This window comes from Tripterygium wilfordii, chromosome 2, assembly GCF_013401445.1.
Source record: "Tripterygium wilfordii isolate XIE 37 chromosome 2, ASM1340144v1, whole genome shotgun sequence".
NCBI classification, from domain to species: Eukaryota; Viridiplantae; Streptophyta; class Magnoliopsida; order Celastrales; family Celastraceae; genus Tripterygium; species Tripterygium wilfordii.
Window position 1 is genome coordinate 8,974,628 of NC_052233.1, and position 17,463 is coordinate 8,992,090.

General features: G+C 37.3%; 1 protein-coding gene and 1 pseudogene across 1 annotated transcript; both read right to left on the minus strand.

Annotated features, from left to right (window-relative positions):
- Positions 1-539: 539 nt before the first annotated feature.
- On the minus strand, positions 540-9,991 carry LOC120010916 (serine carboxypeptidase 1-like). Its single transcript, XM_038861844.1, has 18 exons — positions 9,739-9,991; positions 9,031-9,117; positions 8,452-8,778; positions 8,037-8,144; positions 7,665-7,939; positions 7,303-7,554; positions 7,004-7,110; positions 6,825-6,917; positions 6,508-6,613; positions 5,748-5,885; positions 4,606-4,631; positions 4,112-4,165; positions 3,227-3,351; positions 3,023-3,081; positions 1,775-1,881; positions 1,596-1,688; positions 1,275-1,380; positions 540-686 (listed from the first exon to the last, which is right to left on the minus strand). Exons 1-18 carry the CDS (start codon positions 9,989-9,991, stop codon positions 540-542), a joined length of 2,463 nt encoding a protein of 820 aa, XP_038717772.1.
- A 1,564-nt stretch (positions 9,992-11,555) lies between these two features.
- Positions 11,556-15,882, minus strand: LOC119981765 (annotated as a pseudogene).
- Positions 15,883-17,463: the final 1,581 nt, after the last annotated feature.

The following is a 17,463-nucleotide window of genomic DNA, read 5'->3' on the forward strand; positions in this document are numbered from 1 at the left end:
GTGAGAAAAACCATTCAGAAAATCCATTGTGAACACAACTTTATTTTCTCTCTTGCTGTAATTAGTGCTTAATGTTCTTTTTTTCATTATAGTTCAATTTTGGTGTTTTTTTAATAGTAAGGGGTTCATTTTCATTGCTAATTGCATAACTAACTTCTGGGGGAGACAATTATCAGCCTAGACAAGGGCCCTGGAGAAGAATGAGGGAGAATTTTTTTGAAGCATTTGGTGAGGTCATTGTAGTGTCTGCTTTGGTTGGTGGCATGGAAACTTATGCTTTGCTCCTCTCACTGGGAAAATATAACCTCTTCATGTGCTACCATATACGTCGAGGTTCAGTAACAAAGAAAAAACACTATCTTTTCGAGACATTGATCCAACTGTAAAATGCTAATAGATTGACATTAGACGAGACTTTATTGAGTCGAATCAAGTGAAAAAACATTTAGGAAATATGCTTTGAATATGAAAATATGCTTGAATATGAAGTCAATGGGCATGCTGCGCGCGTGCATTTTTATTTGTGGATATCAGTAGAGTCATGGTGCAGAAGGAGGGAAACTTCCTTCAAGGAATGATGAAAACATGGTGAGCGCACGTTCCGGTTGATCTCTTGGAACCATGTGCCCTGCTCCTCTAACTGTAGCTAATTTCAACCCTTCATATGCAACTACATACCCTCCAACCTGTTGCCATGCAAAGTTTATAATATTTGATGTCACTAATTCAGTGAAGAGATACAAGGATAACACCTCTTCAAATTGTTGCTTTTATTTCTCAAAAAGAAAAAAAAGGATGTTCTACTGTGAGGTATAATTTACTTTAAAGCTTACGAATTCACGTGCCTTTGGCTAACCAGGCATAGTTATTTTCTTTTTGTTCCAATTTTCAGAACATTGTTTTCCTCCTCTCAGTTGCATATGCTCCGCAGAGCATGCAGTGTAAAAGAGTTCCAATGCTGGAATCTTAACCTCCATAAATACATTAGACTTAGTGGTTTTGAGTTACATGATAGCATGGCCTCAATTTTTTGTAAAACTTCATACACTAGTCTTGGAACAAAAGGACATGTGACGTGTCTACTGATGCAAGGTTTGTTGTATCAGTCAAGCTGGCTCATATAAAAAAACTACTGTTAGAATCAAATTTCATGGAGTTGGACTAGCTTGTGGTAGTTAGTGACATTTTGTGGGGCACACTGTTCTGATGTGGAGGGAGGGGATCAAAAGAAAGCAAGAAAGAGGAAAATTGAGTCAGTGATAGTATATTACTACCTCGTTATTGATGTTCCATGGATGCCAAGCAGTCTTGATGGGAAGATTGAGGCTGTCTATTGAATATCTGGATGATGTAATTGGCACTACATCGTCTACATCTCCACTGCAAAGGTAATATCCACATTGTTAGAACATTTTTGTTGACTCATTTCTGAACTCATCCCTGAATATTGTCAATAAATTACCAAATGATAACATTCTTCTTCATTGTATTTAGATTAGATGATATGTGTAGTAGCCAAAATATATTTAAGTCTTCAATGAAGAGTAGGTAAAATTTCTCTAGTCCAAATTTGATTACGCTGAAGTTTATCATACCTGTATATCCACACTCTCATGCCATCCGTCATGAGGTTCTTGATGATGGGTAGGATAGTTGTTGGGCTACCAATCCATTTCGTGATCTTTCCGCTGCTCAATCATACATTAGAATATATGTTAAGTCATATTCGTAGAATTATATCTCAAAACTGGGACATGCTCAGGCTGGTGAGTACCTGCAGCCACTCCATATTATCTTATTTGTATGGAGTGCCATTTGCACCTCTGGAGTATTCAAATAAGACTCGACGTAGAAGTCTGAACAAGGATCATTATCATGGACCTATTTAAAAGAAATATCTTAGACTAATTGGACACGTAGGTGTTAATAAAAAGCTACGAACGTCTTGCAGCTCAGGATTCTAGAATCAAAACTTCCTGACGTTAGTATTGGTTGCTAAGAGGAACGCAAATTTTGCAAATGATGCTTCGAAACCAGTATTAATAACACATCATGTATAAGATACCTCTCCCTTTTCGATGGCCGTTTTGGACGGAATGTGACTGAGTATTGTGCATCTCGGTGAGGGGAGTCTAACGATGGTGGTGATGTAGCGAACCGTCGCCGGAATCATCTGGATTTGAGATATTTTCCATGAATTGATATATAGCGAGGGTAGTGAAGTAATTGTCATTTTCATAGGTACTTATGTGTCTATGTAGTTTTTGAGTGGACCTAGATATCCAAAAATTCTTAAAAGTACCGACCTAGAATTTTTCTAATAAAAAATGGTCAGTGGTTGGCTGTTTTCAAGCAGCCCAACAAACTAGTAAGCTAAGTCTATAGTAATAAATGAAGTTATTGAACAAGCTTGAGATTTTTTTTTTAATTGGGAAAGCCCTAGTCCAATGGTCACTTTATGATCTCTGAGCCAGTTTTAAATTAGACTGGATTGTCACAGCTCACACTATAATGATAGGCGTTTTAACCATGTCGATACCCGTGCGGATGGGTAAATGCTTAAAAAAAATATAATGGGCTTGTTTGGGAATGCTGTGAAGTGCTGTGAGGTGTGGTGTGGTGCTGTGAGTTATAAAACTGTGGTGCTGTGAGGTGAGTTGGAATGCAAAAAGTTGGTTGGCGCATCACTTTTAAAACTGTGGTGCGGTGCGGTGTGGTGCTGTGAGGTGCGTTTGGCGTATCTAAATTACGGTTATATTAGATGACTAATAATATTAATATAAAATCACTTAATGTTTATATTGTACATTAATCTAAAATAAAATAATTGACCTAATTTGATTACGTAGGACAATTCAACATACATTGTAAGCGTTTGGGAGTGCTGTGAGGTGTGGTGCGGTGCTGTGAGGTAAAAAGCTGTGGTGCTGTGAGGTGAGTTGGAATGCAAAAGCTATTTGGCGTGTCACAAAAAACTGTGGTGCTGTGAGGTGTGTTGCAACTGAACGCAGTGCAAACGCACTGCCAAACACCCACAATATAAAAGCTTGAGAATCCCGGTACGAGGACATATCTGATTATCTACAATGAGTGGAGCCCAATCTATTTTAGGTTCCGTTTATTTATTAGTAAGTAGGGTTAGAACTTGGAGAAGCCCAGTTAGACCTGGCCCGTTCGCAAAGACAGGAAGATTGTCTGTTGGCGGTTCCTTCTATTCTTCACATACATATTTTTGGCGAGTGAGGATTCGAGTGCAAATCGCGCCTTATGGCGTGGATAACTCGGAAATCAGACTCTGATTTATTCCCTTGAGTCTTGACTTCTGTTTTTGAAATTTGAGAAGATTGAACGCTGAAAGAGAAAACCTAGTTTCAGTGATATCTTCTTGGTTACGTCAAGCTACTGGAATGTCTGTCCATTGTCGTGTTCGTCTCCGAGTGACCAAAGCTTCTTATCAGGGTTAAGGTAGTACCTCAAGTTCCAAGCTCACGAGGTGCAAAACAAACCAGGTATGAATTCCACAAGTTAATTATTAAGGGGTTTCAATTGATAAGTTCATTGTTAGTGTCTATTTTGGTTGGTAGTTTGGAAACCTAGGCTCTGCTCTTTTAACCCATTCGAGTGCCGCTACATACTACAATCAGTTACGAAGAAAAGATGTTACTATTTTAAAACAGTGATTAAATGCAAATATACTGACAACTGAAAAGGCTTAAGTGGAGTAGAAGAATTAAGTGAGAAAAAACATTCAGAAAATCCATTATGAACACAACTTTATTGGCAAAAGGATCATCATTTATGCAAAGAAATTCATTCGGCTAACTGTATATAGCCTATCACCCTGTTTGGCTTCACAATACGACCTTTTCTTAGCATTGTACTTTGCAAGTCCATTTGTAACAGCAGACGACAAAATGGTAAACTGTATAGCCTTTCACCCTGATTGGCTTCACTATATATATGCAAGTATAGACATTAGGGAGGAATAGTAGAGCACCCATATAGACAGTATGCTTAGCTTCATCATCTTGCTGGCCAACTCAGCATGGCATTGTGCTTCATAATTCTCTATATAACAACGGTGGATGGCAATAACAAGGTGATCATTTACCTTTTCTTTTGGTTCTTCAGGGATTTTTGAAGGACAAGTAATTCAGCAATGCACCTGCGACAATCTATGAAACTTACAGTCGAACCGGCCAGGTATTAATGTATTATAAATATGTGATTTGGTTTCTTAGAAAGGTAATAGTTGGGATATGGTCTTGCTTTGGAAATATTTTTTTTTTTTATTTGTACCTCTTGAACAAATTTATTTGTTTTGTCTACACTTTATAGTATACTTATTGATTAGGAGATTCTTATGGAACTTTAATTAAATTTTGTTTAATAGCAGTCAAACCTGATGACAACAAAAATCACCAACCTCTGCTTACAAATTTTTATTTGTTTGTTTCTTTTGAACATATTTTTCTGTGTTGTGTATGCTATATGTTCCTTCTGATTAGGAGATTCTTATGGATACTTCAAATTCTATTTAATAGTTGTCAAATCTGATGACAAGAAAGTTCATTAGAAAACAATTTATTATGAACCCACTATTACTGGCTTGGCTCCAAGTGCTTAAACAGCTGATAGAATGGTATGTCGTTTAATCCTGGAGCAGTTACAGGGCTCATGTTACGGCAAAGGAAATTTCCCAAAGGGCTCCAAGTGGCTTATCCATCAAATTTCACTAGCTCTTGGGGGCACAAATTCAGCTGTTTTAACACATTTTAAGGTGATTTTATAATTTATATAATTATATGGAATGATATTTTAAGCAGTTTCTACTTTAAGTTGTTTGAGCTACTTCAGGATGGTTTTTCCAGGATAATTATACGAGCTTTTCTCCACAACAATTGCCACTGTTTCAGTGCATTTTTTGTGATAATTTCTCATAATATATGGTCTTTGACATTATTTTGACTTTGGAAGATAACCAAACAACGGTATCATCTATTTCTAGTTCCCATTCAAAACTTGCATATTCTCTCCAAAACATGCATATACCAGGACTCAATTAATTAAACAAGATTGTGAACCATAATCATTCAAATTAGTTTTTAAAAGATTGCACATATATAAATATAAATAAATAAATAAATAAATAAATATATATATATATATATATATATATATATATATATATATATGGTAGCATCTAGTCGCTGGAATATTCTTAAGGGTTTCTTTGTAATGCTTAATCTACTTTTTTGTCTCTCTTGCTGTAATTAGTAATAAATTTGCTTTTTTTCATTATAGTTCAATTTTGGTGTTTTTTAATAGTAAGGGTTTCATTCTCATTCCTAATTGCATAACTAACTTTCGGGGGACTATTATCAGGCCTGGATAAAGGCCTTGGAGAGAAGGATGAGAGAGAACTTTTTTGAAGCATTTGGAAAGGTCATTGTAGTGTCTGCTTTGGTTGGTGGCTTGGAAACTTATACTTTGCTCCTTTCACTGGGAAAATGTAACCTCTTAACGCGCTACCACATACGTTCGGGGGTCAGTAAGAAAGAACAAAAATTACCCTTTTTTGAGACATTGATCCAACTGTAAAATGCTGAGAGATAGACATTAGACAAGACTTTATTGAGTAGAAGCAAGTGAAAAAACATTTAGAAAATATGCTTTGAATATGAAATCAATGGGCATGCTGCGCGCGTGCGTTTTTTATTTGGGGAATATCAGTAGAGTCATGGTGCAGAAAGAGGGAGACTTCCTTCAAGGAATGATGAAAACATGGTGAGTGCACGTTCCGGTTGATCTCTTGGAACCATGTGCCCTGCTCCTCTAACTGTAGCTAACGTCAACCCTTCATATGCAACTACATACCCTCCAACCTGTTGCCATGCAAAGTTTATAATATTTCATGTCACTAATCCAGTGAAGAAGATATAGGGATAACACCTCTTCGAGCTGTTGCTTTTATTTCTAAATTTAGTTTTTATTTTCCTTACTCAAAAATAAAATAAAAATTTGTTGTTCTGCTGTGAGGAATAATTTTACTTTAGAAAGCTTATGAATTCACATGCCTTTGGCTAACCCGTCATAGTTATTTTCTTTTTGTTCCAATTTTTAGAGCATGGTTTTTCTCGTCTCAATTGCATATGCCTCTGCGGTGAATACACTGTAAAAGAGTTCCAATGCTGGAATCTTAATCTCCATGAATACATTAGACCCAGTGGTTCTGAGTTAGATGATAGCATGGCTTCAATTTTTTGTAAAACTTCATACACTAGTCTTTGAACAAAAGGACATGTGATGTGTCTACAGATGCATGGTTTTCTGTATCAGCTCAAGCTGGCTCATATAAAAAACTATTGTTCGAATCAAAATTCGTGGAGTTGAACTAACTTGTGGTAGTTATTGTCATTTTGTGGGGCACACTGTTCTGATGTGGAGGGAGGGGATCAAAAGAAAGCAAGAAAGAGGAAAATTGAGTCAGTGATATTATATTACTACCTCATTATTGATGTTCCAAGGATGCCAAGCAGTCTTGATAGGAAGATTGAGGCTGTCTATTGAATACCTGGATGATGTAATTGGCACTCGAGCATCTAGATCTCCGCTGCAAAGGTAATATCCGATTGTTAAAACATTTGTTGACTCATTTCTGAACTCTGCCCTAATATTGTCAATAAATTACCAAATGATAACATTCTTCTTCATTGTATTTAGATTAGATGATATGTTTAGTAGTCATAATTTATTTAAGTCTTCAATGAAGAGTAGGTAAAATTTCTCTAATCCAAATTTGATTATGTTGAAGTTTGTCATACCTATATATCCACACTCTCATGCCATCCGTCATGAGGTTCTTAATGATGGGTAGGATAGTTGTTGGACTATCAATCCATTTCGTGATTTTTTCGCTGCTCAATCATACATTAGAATATATGTTAAGTCATATTCGTATAATTATATCTCAAAATTGGGACATGCTCAAACTGGTGAGTACCTGCAGCCGCTCCATGTTATCTTATTTGTGTGGAGAGCCATTTGCACCTCTGGAGTGTTCAAATAAGACTCGACGTAGAAGTCTGAACAAGGATCATTATCATGGACCTATTTAAAAGAAATATCTTAGACTAATTGGACCTTGTAGGTGTTAATAAAAAGCTATACGAACGTCTTGCAGCTCAAGATTCTAGAATCAAAACTTACTGATGTTAGTATTTGTTTCTAAGAGGAAGACAAATTTAAGATTGCAACTACTTTAAGAAAGTACTAAATGTATCGAAATCTTGGAACACTTACAGAACCGGTTGAGCCTTTCTTCGATGAAGGTTTAAGGCAAAGTGGAGCATAAATATTGAGGGTATCAATTTGTCCCCTCTCATTTGAGGCCTTTTTTGTATAGTACATACATTCATCTGAATATACTTCTCCTGCAAAATCACAATATTGATGGATGGCTTCAATGGTTTGATCTGAGATCAAGGCATGTGTCCACCAATGATCAAAGATCCCTTTGATGTTCGTATAATCATCAATCCATGCATTTCCGATCTGCATACATATCATCCTAGTTAGGACTGATAAGACAATAATTACTTTTGCCTTTCATATGTAAATTTTTAAGCAAAGAAGATGTCTATTCAAACTTTTTATGAACATACAGCAATGCCTTTGAGATTAATGACAGTTTGTTGCGTGTATTTGTTGTTGAGCATAATGGTATACGCAAGCTGAGGCACATAATGACCAGCATAGCTCTCTCCTGTAATGTAAAAATCTCGGGATTTGTATTGTGGGAACCTTTCAAGCCAGTTGACAAGAAAGGTATAGGCATCAGCTGCGGTAGTTTTATCTCCGGAGCGGTTATAATCAGATCGTGTATTTGAATAAGAAAAGCCTACCCCTGCTGGTGATTCCAAGAATATTACATTTGCCACTGCCATTGATCAAGGAAACAGTGAGTGTGATTTTCTAATATTTTAGAAACAAATTACCAATTCGAAGTTTATGCTAGATAAGAAAATTCTCCTTACCGTTGTTCCATGCATAGTCGTTGCGGAACAATGTTTTGCCATCACTGTTTACTCTGAAGGGCCCTAGTTCAGTCATTGCTCCATACCCAAATGAAGAACATCCAGGTCCTGTTATCCCAGGTATCATCCATTGACAAAGCTATCAGATTATGAAACTCTACTTCCTTTCAACATATGCATATATTAGTATTCCTGTTTAAAAGACTCGAAAAAGGCTCATGCCAACGGAGTTGGAAATATGTGTTAGACAGATGAAATCTACGATGCTTTTACATGATAATGATGTTCACATCATGTAAAATATGTTACCATAGTATACAGTAAATATAGTTGCTGACAAAGTTAAATTATGCATTTTGACATAACTGCATGATGAAAGGGACAATGATGATAGAATGCCATTAAAGCCTAATACCTCCATTTAACCACAAAACCAATGGCTTGGTCGAAGAGTTTTGTGGGGACTCAGCAAAGTAATAAAAGAGTGCTCTGCCCGCTTGTGGGTCTACTGTGACATAGCCTGCATACTGCTCAAAATCCACACCAATTGGTTGCCCCGGCAACGCATAAATCTTGTCCAATTGCATCAAGCCTTCTTGAGGGCCAATGTACACATTGGAGTAGTTTTTTGCGGCATGTAACTCTTGCCAAGGATGTGCAAGAGAATGATATTCTGATCTTTTGGATTCCAGAAATTTGTATAGCATCTCACCCTGGTTGGCTTCGCAACATATAAGAAAAGCTGCAAGGCAGGAATAGCATAGTAGCCATGTAGAGAGTTTAAGGGTTAGCTTCATCATCTTGATGCCCTCTTACCATGGCATTGCGCTTCATAATTCTATTTATAACGACATAGTATGGCAATAACAAAGTTATTTGATTTGTCTTTTGGTTCTTCAGGGATTTTTTAAAGGTCAAATAGTTCAGCAATGTGCTGGTGACAATCAACACTCAATGAGACATTGACCAGCTGGCCAGGTATTCAAAAATGTACCTTGGTTTCTTAACAATATAGTATTTGCCGGATGTTTCTTTCTTTGGAAGTATTTATTTACTTTTTCTTCTTTTGTCTCTGCCGGACCTGATTACAAGAAAATCACCAGCTTGTGCTGATTAGAAACAAAAAATATTGAAAATTTTCTTAGGATTGTTCGACTGCGATCAATTCCTAATCAATTGTAGTATATATGTCAAGCGGACAAAAGATGGCAGAACAATAACGCCCGAGGTTTTACAAGGAACCCTAAAACACAATTTCTGGCTTATGGGTAACTTTTGGTTTATGAGGGACCAATTTTAACCACAACTTTTGTTATATATATATACCATAATAGTATTCCTTGGGTTGTTCTGGTGTAAACATTGTGCTTCTTTAGGTCAATTTTGACTCGCAGATGTTGAAACGAGATGAACTTTTCTTGTATGTGAATGTGCATGTATACGTAATATCATCCTACTTCCTCCTCGAAACTTGTAGGCCATTGATGAATCTTACAGTTGTTGGGAGTTCAAGTAGCAAGATATGAATTAGTTAGCACTTTAGACGATGTGGGTGAAGAGTTTGAAACTCTATTTGAGCAAAATACCCATGATTTGGCTATGTCAAGGCAAGATGGCATGCAAAAGGAGTTATAGGGCTGAAAGTTTTGGATACCCTTGTTCTAGTTAAATTGGGCTGGATCGATATTTTTTGACCCATTACCAATAGTTTTTATTGTTGGTGATTGAAGAACCACCCAATGCAACATGCCCTTTGGAGTTTGGAGTTTCAACAGATGAGTGGGCATAAGCTTCGGGCCATCAGAACAGTTCGTATCAAGCTTACGATAGACGAAATTGGGTTGAAACCCATGTGGGTGAAATAGGGCTCCTAACCACATCTCGAAAGTGGGCAAACTCATGTAACAAGGAAATACTCTTTGTTGGTTCGAACTCTCGACCTTAACGTCATCCATTTTAAGTCTACAAAAAAGTGTGGTTGTAGTTAGTTTGGCTGTAACTAGTTGTAATTATAGGCTTACAACCCAAATCCCTCCAAATAATGTTTTTATTTTTTGTGTTATTAGAATTTAGTGTTTAATGTTTAGGATTTTGGGGTTACGGTTAAGGATTTATGGTTTAATGTAGTAGTTAGGATTTAGGGTTTAGAATTTGGAGTTTAGGATTTAGGTTTAAGATTTAAGATTTTTTTTTTTTGAAAACCTACTATATTCAACATTAGAATGATCAAAATACTCAATAACACCAAAAAAAAAACACTAAAAAATGATTTATGAGTGATTTTAACTAAAAAAATAATAAACGAAGATATTGAACTAGCTTGAGAATCCGGTACGAGGACATGAGCGGAGCCCAATCTGTACTATAGCCTTGTAGGTTTCGTTTATTTGTTAATAAGCTGGGCCAGAACTTGGAGAAGCCCAGTTAGCCCATTCGCAAAGACATGAGATTGCCCGTTGGCGATTCCTTTTATTCTTCATATGTAATTTTGGCGACCGAGGATTCGAGTGCAAATCGCGCCTTATGGCGTGGATAACTCAGAAATAAGACTGATTCATTCTCTTGACTTCAGTTTTTGAAATTTGAAAAGATTGAAACGCTGAAAGAAGAAAACCCTAGTTTCAATGATGTCTTCTTGGTTGCGTCAAGCTACTAGAATGTCTGTCCGTTGGCGTGTTAGTCTCCGAGTGACCAAAGCTTTCTTATCTTTGTTAAGGGTAGTACCTCCGGTTCCAAGCTCACGAGGTGCAAAACAAACCAGGTATGGCTTCGGCAAGTTAGTTATTAAGCGTTTCAATTGCATCCCTAATTGCATATATAAATTTTGGTAGATTTGATAAGGTCATCGTTAGTTTGGAAACCTATGCTCTGCTCTTTTAACTCGAGTGCCGCCACATACTCATATCAGTTGTGAAGAAAAGATGTTACTATTTTAAAACAGTGATTAAATGCAATAGATTGACAACTGAGAAGGCTTAAGTGGAGTAGAAGAAATAAGTGAGAAAAAAACATTCAGAAAATCCATCGTGAACACAACTTTATTTTCCCTCTTGCTGTAATTAGTGCTTAATGTTCTTTTTTTTATTATAGTTCAATTTTGGTGTTTTTTAATAGTAAGGGGTTCATTTTCATTCCTAATTCCATAACTAACTTCTGGAGGGACAATTATCAGCCTGGATAAGGGCCCTGGAGAAGAATGAGGGAGAATTTTTTTGAAGCATTTGGTGAGGTCATTGTAGTGTCTGCTTTGGTTGATGGCTTAGAAACTTATGCTTTGTCCCTTTCACTGGGAAAATATAACCTCTTCATATGCTACCATATACGTCGAGGTTCAGTAACAAAGAAAAAACACTATCCTTTTCGAGACATTGATCCAACTGTAAAATGCTAATAGATTGACATTAGACGAGACTTTATTGAGTAGAAGCAAGTGAAAAAACATTCAGGAAATATGCTTTGAATATGAAGTCAATGGGCCCGTTGCGCGCGTGCATTTTTATTTGTGGAATATCAGTAGAGTCATGGTGCAGAAGGAGGGAGACTTCCTTCAAGGAATGATGAAAACATGGTGAGTGCACGTTCCGGTTGATCTCTTGGAACCATGTGCCCTGCTCCTCTAACTGTAGCTAATGTCAACCCTTCATATGCAACTACATACCCTCCAACCTGTTGCCATGCAAAGTTTATAATATTTGATGTCACTAATTCAGTGAAGAAGATACAAGGATAACACCTCTTTGAACTGTTGCCTTTATTTCTCAGGAAAAAAAAACCCTGATGTTCTGCTATGAGGTATAATTTTACTTTAAAGCTTATGAATTTACGTGCCTTTGGCTAACCAGTCATAGTTATTTTCTTTTTGTTCCAATTTTCAGAACATTGTTTTCCTCCTCTCAGTTGCATATGCTCCGCAGAGCATGCACCGTGAAAGAGTTCCAATGCTGGAATCTTAACCTCCATAAATACATTAGACCCAGTGGTTCTAAGTGACATGATAGCATGGCTTCAATTTTTTGTAAAACTTCATACACTAGTATTTGAACAAAAGGACATGTGATTTATCTACTGATGCAAGGTTTGCTGTATCAGTTCAAGCTGGCTCGTATAAAAAATCTACTGTTAGAATCAAATTTCATGGAGTTGAACTAGTTTGTGGTAGTTAGTGACATTTTGTGGGGCACACCGTTGTGATGTGGAGGGAGGAGGATCAAAAAAAAGCAAGAAAGAGGAAAATTGAGTCGGTGATATTATATTTCTACCTTGTTATTGATGTTCCATGGATGCCAAGCAATCTTGATAGGAAGATTGAGGCTGTCTATTGAATACCTGGATGATGTAATTGGCATCGAGCATCTAGATCTCCACTGCAAAGGTAATATCCGATTGTTAAAATATTTGTTGACTCATTTCTGAACTCATCCCTAATATTGTCAATAAATTACCAAATGATAACATTCTTCTTCATTGTATTTAGATTAGATGATATGTGTAGTAGCCAGAATATATTTAAGTCTTCAATGAAGAGTAGGTAAAATTTCTCTAGTCCAAATTTGATTATGCTGAAGTTTCTCATACCTGTATATCCACACTCTCATGCCATCCGTCATGAGGTTCTTTGTAACGACCCAGGGCCCAAGATCACTCAGCAAGGGACACCCGGCCGGGCCCATGGGCCGCTACCCCCAACCCCTCTCCAAGATCACTCAGCAAGGCGGGTTGTTGGAGCTAGAAGTCGAACTCCTCACCTCCCTTTAACATAGGGTTTCATGGCCAGCTATGTCACCAGCTATGTCATATCGTGGTGGTTGAGGTGGAGTGAACCTCTGTGTTGGTGAATCGGTATTTGAAGAGAATAAAATTAAAGTGTGAATAAATATTTTAATAAATGGGGAATTTTAAAAGAAAATTTTTGGAGTAAAAATTACTTAAATCAGATTTAAATTTGATTTGTTATGAATTTTGAAGTAAATTGTAACAATTTAGTTGGGGGTGTTTTTGACAGGTGGATGTTTTTGGTAAGTCAAAGTTATTATAAAAGAAAACTTAAAATGAAAAAAACCTTACGCAGTTTTTTCTCTTTTTCCTTTTCTCTCCCGTATATCTATTTTTTACTATTCATTTTCTGAGTCCGATGACGGTGAGCGACACCACCGGTGTCAAAAGAAGCGTATTGACGAGACGAGTCTAACCCAACTAGAATCACGCTGATCGGAGTTGTCGTTTGGGAGATATCGGAGTTTGAAGTTCCGATTTATTCGGATCTCTTTTGGCCGATTCCGGCGACGGTTTGGTTTGTTTCAGGTACCTATGAGTTCATCTCATCGAGTTCTTTAATTTGATATAAGATTTGGCAGGTTTGGGTGGTCGGATCGCCGACGATGGGGTTAAATGGGTTTCCGGCGAGTTGACCGAGTCAGACCGAGTTGACTCAGTTGACCGGCATGTTGACTCGGTTGACCGGCGAGTTGACTCGGCTGGGTACTATTTGACCCGATTTGACCCGATCGGGTACTATTTGACCCGGTTCGGTACTATTTGACCCGGTTACTATTTGACCAGGTTAGCTGGTGGCATAGCTGGACATGAAACCCTATGTCAAAGGTTGTGGGATCGGGTGTTCGATCCGCAGCAACAACCTCCCTTGCTGAGTGATCTTGGGCCCTTGGACCGTTACATTCTTGATGATGGGTAGGATAGTTGTTGGGCTATCAATCCATTTCGTGATTTTTCTGTTGCTCAATCATACATTAGAATATATGTTAAGTCATATTCGTACAATTATATCTCAAAACTGGGACATGCTCGGGCTGGTGAGTACCTGCAGCCGCTCCATATTATCTTATTTGTATGGAGTGCCATTTGCACCTCTGGAGTGTTCAAATAAGACTCGACGTAGAAGTCTGAACAAGGATCATTATCATGGACCTATTTAAAAGAAATATCTTAGACTAATTGGACTTGTAGGTGTTAATAAAAAGCTACGAACGTCTTCCAGCTCAGGATTCTAGAATCAAAACTTGCTGATGTTAGTATTGGTTGCTAAGAGGAAGACAAATTTTGCAAATGAGGCTTCGAAACCAGTATTAATAACACATTATGTATGAAACTATGGGATGTCATAGGAAGCATGTAATTTTAATGCACCATGTGTTATGTATTTGGAGTGGTAAGATTGCAACTACTTTAAGAAAGTAAATGTATCGAAATTTTGGAACACTTACAGAACCGGTTGAGCCTTTCTTCGATGAAGGTTTAAGGCAAAGTGGAGCATAGATATTGTAAATATCAATGTCTCCCGTCTCGTTTGAGGCCTTTTCTGTATAGTACATACATTCATTTGAATATACTTCTTTCGCAAAATCACAATACTGGTGGATGGCTTCAATGGTTTGATCTGAGATCAAGGCATGTGTCCACCAATGATCAAAGAGCCCCTTGCTGTCCGTATCATCATCAATCCATGCATTTCCAATCTGCGTACATATCATCTTAGTTAGGACTGATAAGACAATAATTACTTTTGCCTTTCGTATGTAAATTTTTAAGCAAAGAAGACGTCTATTCAAACTTTTTATGAACTTACAGCAATGCCGTTGACATTAATGACAGTTCGTTGTGTGTTTTTGTTGTTGAGCAGAATGGTATACGCAAGCCGAGGCACATAATGACCAGCGTAGCTTTCTCCTGTTATGTAAAAATCTTGGGTTTTGTATTGTGGGAACCTTTCAAGCCAATTGACAAGAAAGGTGTAGGCATCATATGCGGTACTTTTATCTCCGGTGCTGTTATAATCAGATGGTGTATTTGAATAAGAAAAGCCTACCCCTACTGGTGATTCCAAGAATATTACATTTGCCACTGCCATTGATCACGCAATCAGTGAGTTTGATTTTCTAATATTGTAGAAACAAATTACGAACACGAAGTTTATGCTAGATAAGAAAATTCTCCTTACCATTGTTCCATGCATAGTCGTTGCGGAATAATGTTTTGCCGTCACTGTTTACTCTGAAGGGCCCTAGTTCAGTCATTGCTCCAAGCCCAAATGAAGAACATCCAGGTCCTGTTATCCCAGGTATCATCCATTGACGAAGCTATCATATTATGAAACTCTACTTCCTTTCAACATATGCATATATTAGTATTCCTGTTTAAAAGACTCGAAAAAGGCTCATGCCAATGGAGTTGGAAAATATGATGAAATATACGATGCTTTTACATGATAATGATGTTCACATCATGTAAACTCTGCGGATCATAGTATATAGTAAATATAGTTGCTGAGAAAGTTCAATTATGCATTTTGACATAACTGCATGATGATAGAATGTCATTAAAGCCTATTACCTCCATTTAACCACAAAACCAATGGCTTCGTCGAAGAGTTTTGTGGGGACTCAGCAAAGTAATAAAAAAGTGATCTGCCTGCTTGTGGATCTACTGTGACATAGCCTGCATACTGCTCAAAATCCACACCAACTGGTTGCCCAAGCAACGCATAAATCTTGTCCAATTGCATCAAGCCTTCTTGAGGGCCAATGTACACATTGGAGTAGTTTTTTGCGGCATGTAACTCTTGCCAAGGATGCGCAAGAGGAGGATATTCTGATCTTTTGGATTCCAGAAATTTGTATAGCGTCTCACCCTGGTTGGCTTCACAACATATAAGAAAAGCTGCAAGGCAGGAATAGCAGAGTAGCCATGTTGAAAGTTTAAGGGTTAGCTTCATCATCTTGTTGCCCTCTTATCATGGCATTGCACTTCATAATTCTATTTATAACAACATAGTATGGCAATAACAAAGTTATTTGACTTGTCTTTTGGTTCTTCAGGGATTTTTTAAAGGCCAAGTAGTTCAGCAATGTGCTGGTGACAATCAACAATCAATGAGACATTGACCAGCTTGCCAAGTATTAAAAAATTTACCTTGGTTTCTTAACAATGTAGTATTTGCCGGATGTTTATTTCTTTGGAAGTATTTAATTACTTTTTCTTCTTTTGTCTTTGCCGGACCTGATCACAAGAAAATTCTCTTAGGATTGTTCTACGGCGATCGATTCTTAATGAATTGTAGTATGTGAAGCGGACAAAAGATGGAAGAACAATAACACCCGAGGTTTTACAAGAAACCCTAAAACACAAGTTCTGGCTTCTGGGTACATTTTGGTTTATGAGGGACCAATTGTAACCGCAACTTTTGTTATATATATATACCATAATAGTATTCCTTAGGTATGGTGTAAACATTATGCTTCTTTAGGTCAATTTTGACTCGCAGACGTTGAAACAAGATGAACTTTTCTTGTATGCGAATGTGCATATATATATATACACACACACACACGTAATATCATCTTACTTCCTCCTCGAAACTTGTAGGCCATTGATGAATCTTACAGTTGTTGGGAGTTCAAGTAGCAAGCTATGAATTGGTTAGCAGTTTAGACGATGTGGGTGAAGAGTTTGAAACTCAATTTGCGCAAAATACCTTGGATTTGGCCATGGCGTGCACAAGGAATTGTAGGGGCTGGCTCATGTAACAAGGAAATACTCTTAGTTGGTTCAAACTCTCGATCTTAGCGTCATCCATCTTTAGTCCAGAAATAAACAACTGAGTTATTACTCCATGGTTGCCATTAACAATACGATGTCCACAATAGTGCTTGAGCTTCGGACATTGGTGTGTTTTGAATAGATTTATCTGTGGTGTGTTTTTAATAGATTTGTTTGGTTCAATTTATTTTGCACTCATAAATAGGATGGCCAGAATGTCTATAGAACACCCGTTCAAGTTACTACTTGTCAAATTGGGCTTGCCATCCAATTTCTTTTGTAGCAAATGTCATATAATTTTGACCTATTTTTTTAATCCTCTATTTTTTGAAACTGTAAAATTATACAATCAAACTATTAGCATTATATGACGTAGATGGACTTTTTAATGTCTATGTTTTTGTTTGAAACAATAACATAATCATGAACAATAACATTACGCGAGCAAAACGAGACAACTTCTGGTCTCCCTTTTCGGTGGCCATTTTGGACGGAATGTGACTGAGTATTGTGCGTCTCGATGAGGGGAGTCTAACGACGATAGTGATGTAATGAACCGTCGATATTTTCCAATGAATTATATATAGCGAGGATAGTGATGTAATTGACATTTTCATGGGTACTTATGTGTCCATGTGTTTTTTGAGTGGACCTAGATGTCCAAAAGTCTTCTTAAAAGTACCAGTCTGAAATGTTTCTAATAAAAAAAGGGTCAGTGATTGGTTGTTTTCAGCCAACCCAACAAACTAGGAAACTGAGTCTGCAGTGATAAACGAAGTTATTGAACAAGCTTGAGATTTTTTTTTGACTGGGAAAGCCCTAGTCCAATGGTTATTTTATGATCTCTGAGCCAGTTTTAAATTAGACCGGATTA

What these genes read in the sequence shown, in the direction of transcription:
- LOC120010916 (XM_038861844.1), bottom strand. Translation starts at nt 9,991, where the DNA reads ATGGATGACGTTAAGGTCGAGAGTTCGAACCAACAAAGAGTATTTCCT. An exon ending in ACCAACAATAAAAACTATTG is followed by an intron (nt 9,118 to 9,738) that starts GTAATGGGTCAA and finishes TCTTGTAATCAG; the next exon opens with GTCCGGCAGAGACAAAAGAA. An exon ending in ATAATATGGAGTGGCTGCAG is followed by an intron (nt 1,689 to 1,774) that starts GTACTCACCAGC and finishes ATGATTGAGCAG; the next exon opens with CGGAAAGATCACGAAATGGA.